The following is a 10,879-nucleotide window of genomic DNA, read 5'->3' as shown; positions in this document are numbered from 1 at the left end:
GTCTCTGTGTGTGTGTGTGTGTGTGTGTGTGTGTGTGTGTGTCTCTCTCTCTCTCTCTCTCTCTCTCTCTCTCTCTCTCTCTCTCTCTCTCTCTCTCCATCTCTCTCTCTCCATCTCTCTCTCTCCATCTCTCTCTCTCTCCATCTCTCTCTCTCTCTCTCTCTCTCTCTCTCTCTCTCTCTCTCTCTCTCTCTCTCTCTCTCTCTCTCTCTCTCTCTCTCTCTCTCTCTCTCTCTCTCTCTCTCTCTCTCTCTCTCTCTCTCTCTCTCTCTCTCTCTCTCTCTCTCTCTCTCTGTCTCTCTCTCTCCATCTCTCTCTCTCCATCTCTCTCTCTCTCCATCTCTCTCTCTCTCTCTCTCTCTCTCTCTCTCTCTCTCTCTCTCTCTCTCTCTCTCTCTCTCTCTCTCTCTCTCTCTCTCTCTCTCTCTCTCTCTCTCTATCACTCTCTCTCTCTCTATCACTCTCTCTCTCTCTCTCTCTCTCTCTCTCTCTCTCTCTCTCTCTCTCTCTCTCTCTCTCTCTCTCTCTCTCTCTCTCTCTCTCTCTCTCTCTCTCTCCATCTCTCTCTCTCCATCTCCGTACACTTCACTTTGTACCACTATGATTCCCTCTGTGTCTTAAAAATACAAAATGTGGGGAATCGATCTCCATGTGGCCGTGGCTGTTGAATTTATTTTCCTGAGAACGAGAAAGTATTCTGCCTCTGCTGCTATGTCCTTTGTCGACGTGAGCTGCGGGTCATTCGCGTTGTTTTTAGACGCGCGAGCCAAATAACGCGAGCTGAACTTTCGCGTCACGTCAGAAATAACGTGAATCTTAACCTCTCTAATAAAAGCTCAATATGGAAGATGTGTATATGCAATATTTATGTTTGTACCATCATCAACAATAATAGAAAACAGGATCACTGCACTTCGGAGTATCCAAACATAAATATGTAGTTATCCTGTCAAGCAAGATTACATAACCCCATGTACTCTTGTGTCAAAGCACAGGATCTTATTCTTACAAGGGAAGAGGCTGCACAGTACACGTATTATCACAATTTATCAGACGTATTCGGAATCTGTGGTGGACAAAGCCCCATTAGACCTTGTACAGACTAGTGCAAAGAAAAACGTGTGATGCGTTGATTCGCCGTACACATGTCGTAATAATCACTGGTGCGTGGAACATTGCATCATAAAAATGACGTCAACTTGAAAATCTGTGGTGACAGCAGGGTGTGCGGGAGTTTCACACTCTTCGGGGGTTATATACTCTAATTTCAGAAATTTTAGGTGCTCACTATTTTTCAGTATGAGGGCAAAAGGCCAGGTTAGGCGAACAGAACTTTTAGGTGTAGAGAAGCAGTTCCCTATTGGATTATGTGTGTTAGTGTTTGTTCGGTGTATTGAAACTTTAGGTATGAAACAGACGAACCAAACGTACGGAAAAAAAAGTACACCAACAATTTGTGATATTACAGTACTATTGTTGTTGGGTGTTGCCGGTTGAATGCTGTTCACGGCAGCTATCCTATGCCTAAATATGGGCTTGTATATTCTGATTGTCTGATCGCTGACAGATACGGACGCAGCGAAGCTCTCTCCTGCGCCCGCATGCGCCGAGATCCCACTGCTGTCAACGGATGACACTGCAGCCCAGTCGCCAGCGACGGCGGCAGCTGCTGCTGCTGCTGCTTCGTCAGGAGATGGGAACAGCTCACAAGGCGGCAAGCCACCTCCATCACCGCCATCCTGCCTGCTCTCGGACATGGCCTGTCTCAGCTCGTATGAGATTGATGGCTTGCGACGGCTGCTGGCCGAGCTGAACGTTTCCACGACGATGGTGAGGGCGTGTCCCGAGGAGCTGGGGGATCCTGGGGAGCTCATGTCGACCGTGGAGGTAAGTTGTCGTGTGTGATGTGTGGGTAAAACCGAAGTTACCGAAAATAAATCTCCACCTAAATTTTCCGGTTTTACAGTAGCCTATCTTCAGGGACATACATATGGGACATACATAACTATTGGCGTAGATTTGCTTAATCGTTATGCCTTGTATTCTCTTGTCAAATGTACACCGTAGATTCTGTTGAACGAGTATGAAAGCTAGTATTCTCCTCTGCAATGTACAAGCATTTTCCTGTGCAATGTATGCTGTATATTCTGTTGAATGAGTATGAATTCTCCTGTGCAACGTGCGCTGTAGATTCTGTTGAACGAGTATGAAAGCCGGTTTCGCGAGGACAAGGCCACTGGACATTTTATGCTCATACCGGGTATACAATCTGAGGTATGGTGGTGATTGCTGTGTGGTACTGCTGCTGCTGCTATTGCTGCTAATAGTGCAGCTATTGCTGCTGCTGCTTCTGCTGTTGCTGATGTTGCTCTCCTCTCCATCCCCACCATCTGCCTGTGGAATATTTGACAGTGGCAACATGTACATGTACATGTAGTAACAGGTATATGTTCATGGTGTTTCTTTCCTTCTGCGTGTGTAGAATCTGCGTGTGTCGCCCGCACCAATACCTGACAACATTGTGGAAATAGTTGCAGTTGAAACAGAGATTGTATGCAAGTCCTCAGCTGCTACTGCATCTCCAAGAAAGACAGCAGGTAAGCTACAATGACAGGGGCGTCACAGGGCGGTTGGGAGTGGTACAACGGGGGTGTCCCCCGGTAGAAAAAAATTCGGATTTTTCGGCCAACAGGGCACGTTTTAGCGCTCCACAGCCACAAAGGAGGGTTCTCCTAGCACTTATCAGACAACCCCACTCGTACTCCAGCTCCAAAAATACTTCTCATAGATTTGTTGGTCGTACTTCGTAGTTAGCCAAAGCAAAAAGGAAGCCATTGCCCTCGAAAAAATCGCAAAATCCGAAGTACAAGCGTGCTGCTTGCCGCACGTTCTAGCGCCAGCCGCTGTGCAAAAACGTATGTTATTACCACAATGACGATGATATTGCTTTCACAATAATGACCACAACCTAACTGGGTTATCAGTAGGAGCAGTGACACAGCCTTACTGCTCCAAGTAGGATTTAGAAGAGAGTGAAGGGAGAGCAGACCTGGCCGGTCCAAGCAAGGAAGTAATCGGCATCAGAGGTGAGCACGCAGCATCGCAGATTGTCTCGAATTGCGCATCACACCAGCGGCAAAATTGCTCCTGTGCATGCAAGTGGATTTCCTTGCACTTCGCAGTTTGGGAAATGCTCGATTATGATAATTCTGCGTGCGAGTGCACTAGCCCTGAACATACATGTAGGTGACCCGTTTGTGGTGTCTCATAGCCTACCTCACGACCTTCTGCTTTCTTTCTGCATCACTTGTATCTTGCAGGTATATCATCTCGTGACGACCACATTGAAGTCTGAATTTGAAGTGCGAAGATGCTTCAGCAACCACATCGTACTTTTCCATTGCTTTCATTGTGCTTCTACTGTGCATGTGTGTAATTTGTGGGGTATACATGTGATGACATTGTATGCTGGCGACACGGTCAGATTTTGTCCATGCGTGTAACGTACACCTGCATGTTATGCATCGAAAAGGATCTGCCACTTGCGATCCAGGGACAAGTATCAGGTCAGCTTTGTCTTGTGTGGGCTGCACCAGATTGCTGTTCACTTTTCCATCTGTTGGATATGTGACTTTCTGCAAGTCTCTGGTGTATGGTGGCCACTTCTTTGCTTGTCACTTTGTATGATATTACATTCTGTATTCGCTGCTTCCATGGCGTGGTCTGCAAACTGCAATCCTTGGGCAAATGTCATGTTTGCTATGTTGTGCTTTGGCCATCAGCTTGTCTACACGTTGTAGTTGAATTATTTTGTTCCACAACTGACTTCCTGAAGTACGGTGGCCACTGCTTTGCATGGCATTTTACATGAAGAATTTCCTGTTTGTGTCGTGTGCATGTGCGTATGTGTGCCGTGTGCATCCGCGTGTTTGTGTATCTGTGTGCGGGGTAAGCGAGGTGGAGAGGGCTGGTATGTATCAGTGTGTTATCGTACTCTCATGCCTACATACAGTACATCGCGCGCGTGTTCATCATGTTTACCTTCGGGGTTGGGGTGGGGAGGGAACGGAAAAAGAACTGAAATTATCCATATAAAAATCGCTCTGTGAGCGCTTCTGAAAAACCTTTACTGGCGCTGCCCCGTCGTAAAAGTAAGAAATTAAAACTGGCCCATTAGAGAGGTTAAAGGGGCACTCCGGCTTCATTTTCGACGCCGAGTTTTCGATGCCAAGACGAAGGTTAGTGAAAGAGAAGACCCCTCGAACAAGAACGAGTCTCCAGAAGCGATCGAGTCGAGCAGGCAGACGACTTTTGAATTTCGCCGAACGAGCGCTGATGACGTAATGAGGGATTAGCTTGCCAGTGGAAATGCATCTGCGCACATACATTTCACATACTTTTTGGCCAATTTTCAATCGAAGAGGAGGTTGTTTTCTATGTTCTCTCAACGTCGTGAGCGATCCCGTCTTCTATACCCTTCCAGGTACCCTGAAGGTCCTCCAGAGGAGAATTTATCTCCAGCAAAGCGTTGTTGATCCGCTAAATTCGTCTCGAGACATATTCAACCAGTGCAGTGCTGATAAATGTAGAATATTAAATCTGTGATAATTGTCGACGATGGAGAGAGAGGTTGATAGCCGCTGTCGCAGGGAAAGTGAAGCTGCTGAAAGTAACGACGGGGGGTAATCATGCAGTTTAGGGTCCCAAATTATTTCGCACTTTCCCAGTGTTCAGTGTACTGTCACACGCGTTTTCAGTGTACTTTCACTATGCTTCTTCTTTTCTCGTGTGAAAGTTTTGTTTCCTTTGTCAAAGTTTTGTTTCCTGTGGATTCTGCCTGGCTCACGCATCATCTCTGACGGCTGGGCCGCATACGCGCAGATCAGGAACATCGACGGTGGCGTATACCAGCACGATGTCGTCGTCCACGACGACAACTTTGTTGATCCGGACGACCGAACGATCCACACCAACAACGTGGAAAACATGTGGATGCGGGCGAAGCGCCAGCTGAAGCGCAACTTCGGCACCTCGCGAGAGTTGTTCCCGACGTACCTCTGCGAGTTCGTGTGGAGACAGAGAGTTCGCGCGGAAGACAACACGTTCGGCTCCCTGCTCCGCAGTGTTCACCAGCAGTACCCAGTCTGATCTGTCCTCGGTTTTCATGAAAATAAAGTTCATGATCTGAAAGTACACTGAAAACGCGTGTGACAGCACACTGAACACTGGGAAAGTGCGAAATAATTTGGGACCCTAAACTGCATGATTACCCGACGGGGAGCTTGTTAGCATCACATGTGCATCCAGACTTCAAAGCAGCTTGACGGAATCGGGGAGTACTGACTATTTGTCTCGCCCTCAGTTTAGTGAATTTTATGACCAGAAATTATTCGATCAGGATCCCTTCTACAAGATGTGTAGTGTAGTACAGGTGATTTCTGAACTTGACGATATGGAGACGGACCAGTAGACCTACCAACAACGTGTACCTGCAGGAAATTCACCCAAGGCTATTGCTATCCTCTTCAGTGGCTGTTGTTTTTTAGTAAAAATATGTTCACTTCTCTCAACATACTCCTGCATGGCAGTAAGAAGGTGCGCTGTGGAATTCAACGCCACAATCTTCGCCCAGCTGTGGATGAAGCATGGTCAAGTCATGGCAGTACATATACTTGAAACAGATGAGAAATTGAAGTTTCTTTTGTGATGGGAAGTTTGACAGCCCCAGTGACCGAGTGAAGCGTTGTCTTTTGCCGTGGCACAAATTGCTGAAGAATCCGAGATGGTCTTGGAATTATGCACATGGATACTACCAAAAATAATGGTGGCATGAACCATTGTGGAATAGGACAGCTCACAGAGAATACTGGAATAGCTCAAGTATCTCTAGGTGATTGTAAATCCTGTTCTGGCTGATAGATTTGGCCTGCTGCGCCCGTCCATGTACAATGATGGTAACATGCATTTCTGTTTTCTACATATTTGCCGGCTACTAGACTGTGGTATTACAGTTGCAGGTCCCTTATATAGAAATATGTTCAACCCCCCCCCCCCCCCCCCCTCCTACATACCCACATTATAAATATTAACTAACAATTTCACTGTTGGACTCGCCGGCGGCTAGAGAGCAAAGGATTAATTTATAGCAAAGAAAAGGACCAGGGAACTACAAGTTACACTATAATGTCCATGAACTATTTCACTGTATTTAAATTTTGTTTGATACCCTGAGAACTCTGAAACTTTGCAGCACCGTGGATTATATGTGGATACAACATTTATGGAAGGAAAAGTGGAATAATGTCTAACACATAATGTCATTGTTCAAATAATTACAGCACTGAATTGTTGAGATTACGAGCACATTCCAATCAGCATTCTACATAAGCGGTGGCAATCGTTAGGAATAGGTCGGGAGTTGTCAGAGTGCTCTAGTATTATGAGAGAATGTTTCGTTTGTCTAATCGACGGCTCGTTTGAAGCCAGAGTTGTTTGAACTTGTTTCAGTCGACTGGATTCTAGACAGTCGAAGGAAAACTATGAAGTATACACCAGACGTAGTCCGTAAGGTATCTCGTGAGAATTCTGTCGGTACCGTCAGGTATCAGCTTGCAAAGATGGCTCCTCTCTGTTTCTTGAAAGCCTGTCTAGTTGGACTCTGGCTCCAGCGATTCCCTTCTCAGAGCAGATACCATACCCAATACGGTCAATGCATATTGGACAGACCTGTGTACACAACAGAAATAGTGGAGAGAAATCTCTCAGCTCATAAACACATCAGTGAAGTTTGAACTGCCGTTGTTTGTGGCCATCAGTAAAAACCTATCGACTATAAGAATAATGTGCAAAGAAACCTCTATAACTAGAGCTAGGGCCATGGAATTATAAAGCATCTAACTTAGGGAACTGCCAATTCTGGTCTGAGTTGCGTTCGAGGCCTGCAATTCATGATGGCTATCGTATGTTGCATTGACCAGAGATCATATAAAACTTCCAAATGCCACATTGAAACGCGCACCACTTTCGAGTACTTTGGTATCCCCCACCAAATGGGCATTCGTTCCCGGGGTGACAGGCGTCACCATTCGTTATGCCTGGATCAGATTTCATTGACCCCAACTGTCATGAAGAATCATTTTTACTTTGACTGGATTTCAGTACAAGTTGTAGAACTGCAGAGTCAATTTTGTTGTATTTGGGCAACCATTTCTCTAGGAACGCTCTATTTGGAAAATAATTTTTTTTTATAAAATGCATATCCAAATTCCACATCTACCCAAATCGGAATACTTGATCACGTATTCAGTACTACACGGAACGTTTAGAAAATGCCAGGGAATAGGAATTTGCTAACGAGAACTCCAGGCCAGGGTACTAGCATACGAACAAAACAAGATAAAAACTCACCAGTATACTTGTAATTGTAGTAATTCATGTCGGTGTAATATTCACGATAAGCAACAAGCCACCCTCCGATTTGGTCAAGCTGCTTTGAAGTCTGGTTGTTCAGGTGATACAAACGGGCTCCCCGTTGTTACTTCCAGCAGCTTCACTCTCCCTGCGACAGCGGCTATCAGCCTCTCTCTCCATCGTCGGCAATTATCACAGATTCAACATTCTACATTTATCAGCACTGCACTGGGTGAATATGTCTCGGGACGAATTTAGCGGATCAACAACGCTTTGCTGGGGATAAATTCTCCTCTGGAGGACCCTCAGGGTACCTGGAAGGGTATAGAAGACGGGATCGCTCACAACGTTGAGAGAACATAGAAAACAACCTCCTCTTCGATTGAAAATTGGCCAAAAAGTGTGTGAAATGTATGTGCGCAGATGCATTTCCACTGGCAAGCTAATCCCTCATTACGTCATCAGCGCTCGCTCGGCGAAATAGACCGATCCCCTTATTATTGTCTGGGTTCGAGCAAGGGGGCAACTCCGCAGTCGCGTGGGATCCTGCTGCACACACGCGACCAACCTCACCTCGGCTGTGCGCGACTTCTCGCATGCGAAGTGCAGAGCACACGAGATCTACATGCAGTGCAAGCCTGTCTACAAAAAAATGCCACAAGGACTTTTGATTTGAGCTGTTTTGTTTTTGTTTAGACGTCTTCCTTTTTACGACTTCAGGATGCCTTCTCAGAACATTGCTGCGTTCCTCACTGTCAGAACAGGAGGACGAAGCAAACAAGTCATTTCACTCCTTTCCTCGTGTGGAGCCACTGCGGCCTGGAGCAAGCGGATCCAGGCTATTCCCCGTGAGGAAGGACGTAGTTTTAGGGTCACTCTGAATATTTGAGTTGCAGCGATCATTTCGATCCCGAAATCGAAATCGTTTTGCCCAGCTCTACAAGGACAGGATGAGTCCAGGAAACCAAACAGCTGTCCTACGGTACCAGGTTTGCTTTTCGCAAGAGAGTGGAGTCTGGACGCCCTGCTCCCCATGATCGCAAAACAGTATTTGCTGAGCCTAGTGCAGTTCGGTCATGGAAGTGCAGCGTCTGCATCACGAGCTCCCCATGCTCGCAAACCAGTATTTTGCTGAGAGGCAACGGCACTTTGAGTTGGAAAGGAACCTGGCTTAGTGCAGTTTGGTCCTGTAGTGGAAGTGCAGCATCTGCATCAGGAGTTGGCAGCAAGTAGAGCTCGTGTACAGAGTCTCGTGGAGCAGTTGGACGATGTGAGGACTGGGGTGAAGAAAGCCGAAAAACAGCTTACGTACAATAACATAAAGAAAGACTCTGAGCCGCTCCAGTTTCTGACTGGTTTGCCTTCAGGTGTTTGGACCGCTCTGTGGGACTTCTTTGAGCCTAGCTGAGAAAATGTAATGCGCCGCGCCAGATCTGCGAAGACGGAAGCTGAGGGACGGCGGATACAGTTGGAGGTGGCCGTAAATCGCCAATGAGCATGTAATGGAGGATCAGCTGCTATTGGCATTGATGTGTCTAAGCCTGGGCCGAATGGAACAGAAGCTGGCATGCGTGGCACAAGTTAACCATCCGTTTCACGGTATATAGCTAGCTGAGCTGGAAAGATGTCTTGTTCCTCCGTTTGGGCATGATTCCCATCTGGGTGAGCTGGCGAGATGTTCAGTCATCAATGCCATGTACCGCAAGACATTCTGCAATGGGGATGAAGCAGCTCTATTTTGCCATGCACTTAGGGTTCTCGCACCGGCACAGCACAACAAGACCCAACAGATCCTTGCGCTCTTATTTTCTCCCATGGTAACATTGCCGGTCACAACACCCAGTAGCCAGTCGCAGATGCAACCAAATCAACCAGGTTTTTTTTCCAATACTGAAACCAAAGGTATACCAATATTTGCATCGAATGCAGTGATGATTTCAATACTGTTCACTAGTACAACACATTACCAGACTGGCATATAATCATGATAATATTATCCATTTCGCAATCACTGTCATTGCTTTCTTAGATCTCCAATCATCAATATCGGACCATAAACCGTCTACTAGTATCATCTTATATTATTTCATCATTAGTATCCTGCTACTATCCTCCTTTAACAATGAGCTAGAAGAAACGAAACAGCTGTCTAGAGGCGTAAATAATATCTGTCAACGGAAGTGTCCTTGCTGTGCTGGTGTGTTTATGCTTCGTGCATTAGTTCGGCCAAGAGCGCATGGTGGTGGCGGGTTGAGGATGTAGTACAGCGGAGTATGACCGAAAGCTCTGTCACGATGTATTTTATTAGGAAGGTATAGAAACGGAAAAAAACTGTATCTTCATCTTGGGCGTAAACAGCCCGTCTCACATTAAATATACTAGAAAATAGTTCACTCTGAACATGCAGTCTTCCTAAGAGATAGAGGGGGGGGGGGGGGGTATATTCATAGGTTCGAAAGAACCGCACACACACTTTGCTGCAGACAGCGGCAAGCTTTGGCCCTCGTGCTTCGAAGAGGGAGCAATCCACTGCGCTACGCTTGCGATTAACAGCAAGCTTCAAACTTTTCAAAGGTACGACTCATCACTGGCTCTGGGGTAATGTTCCTGGAACAAATGCCCCATTGCCGACTGAGGGCCAGGGAGCACGCAATCTGCCTTCCTGGGCGAGAAGTGTTCCACCACAAGAAGCAGCACGAATACATGCTGACAAAGACCACCATCACCACCAGCCGGCACACAGCACACTGTTCTTCAAACACCATCCACTCCGTCCATGTGTTTGCACTATCCTCCTCTAGCTCTTCACGCTCAACAAATACCACGCACTGCTCATCGGTTTTTTTGCTTCCTCTGGGTTGGCTAGCCCTTCGACTTGACAAAACAGCGATCACCACTGCACTGCTATCGTCACCTCATAGCAGTCGCTTCCACCAGTGGCTTTTCCTGTCTTTGCAAGGTGTCCAAGGATGGCTGCTGTTGTCACTACAGGCAAATCAGAAGTACTTTAGTGGCTGATGTCCAACCAGATCGTTGGAAAATCGATTTTTCCACTTCAGGGCTGCTGATCGCGATCGCGACTTGGTGACTTGGCAACACCACGGTTACCTTCATAGAAGATGGCTCTGGAGAGGAAAAGGCAGACCAGAAAAAGGTTACTATTGTCTTCAGCACCGATCTCAAGGAGAAAGAAATACGGTCTGCTAAAGCCTAGGCACAAAATAAATCTCAAAACACGATTCACGATTCGAATATTTCCACAACAACAAAACTCACCTCTGGAGTAACTCCTGTTTGTGGCCCGAGATCGTTCCCTCCCGCGCCTTGAAAAAATCCTACAGCTGCATCACAGTCCATGTCTCTCTCGGAGACTCTGCTCCTACCAGCAGGAGGTTCAGCACCGCTCGAAGCCATCGCAAACTACTTGAACTAAGCAGAAGACATTCCAAAACAAACCTGAAACACACTG

General features: G+C 46.6%; 1 protein-coding gene and 2 long non-coding RNA genes across 4 annotated transcripts in view; 1 reads left to right on the top strand and 2 right to left on the bottom strand.

The window, feature by feature from the left end:
* LOC135820732 (uncharacterized) overlaps positions 1 to 3,866 on the top strand; it is a 76,802-nt gene extending 72,936 nt beyond the window's left edge. The window contains exons 2-5 of one of the 2 annotated variants that reach the window (XM_065333737.1): positions 1,568 to 1,887; positions 2,191 to 2,274; positions 2,483 to 2,597; positions 3,321 to 3,866. In XM_065333737.1, coding sequence (XP_065189809.1) covers positions 1,568 to 1,887; positions 2,191 to 2,274; positions 2,483 to 2,597; positions 3,321 to 3,355 — 554 coding nt within the window. In that variant the 3' untranslated portion in view covers positions 3,356 to 3,866. The remainder of the gene's footprint in view (positions 1 to 1,567; positions 1,888 to 2,190; positions 2,275 to 2,482; positions 2,598 to 3,320) is intronic. The other variant, XM_065333736.1, reaches the window with a different exon arrangement.
* A 2,255-nt stretch (positions 3,867 to 6,121) lies between these two features.
* On the bottom strand, positions 6,122 to 7,839 carry LOC135821478 (uncharacterized). Its single transcript, XR_010554368.1, has 2 exons — positions 7,408 to 7,839; positions 6,122 to 6,726 (listed from the first exon to the last, which is right to left on the bottom strand). It is a non-coding gene; the product is annotated as an uncharacterized LOC135821478 (long non-coding RNA).
* A 1,550-nt stretch (positions 7,840 to 9,389) lies between these two features.
* LOC135820728 (uncharacterized) lies at positions 9,390 to 10,879 on the bottom strand. Its single transcript, XR_010554193.1, has 2 exons — positions 10,687 to 10,879; positions 9,390 to 10,535 (listed from the first exon to the last, which is right to left on the bottom strand). It is a non-coding gene; the product is annotated as an uncharacterized LOC135820728 (long non-coding RNA).

Source organism: Sycon ciliatum, chromosome 7 (genome assembly GCF_964019385.1).
Source record: "Sycon ciliatum chromosome 7, ocSycCili1.1, whole genome shotgun sequence".
NCBI classification, from domain to species: Eukaryota; Metazoa; Porifera; class Calcarea; order Leucosolenida; family Sycettidae; genus Sycon; species Sycon ciliatum.
The sequence above is the reverse complement of the archived record's forward strand: the minus strand, read 5'-3'. Positions and strand labels throughout refer to the sequence as shown.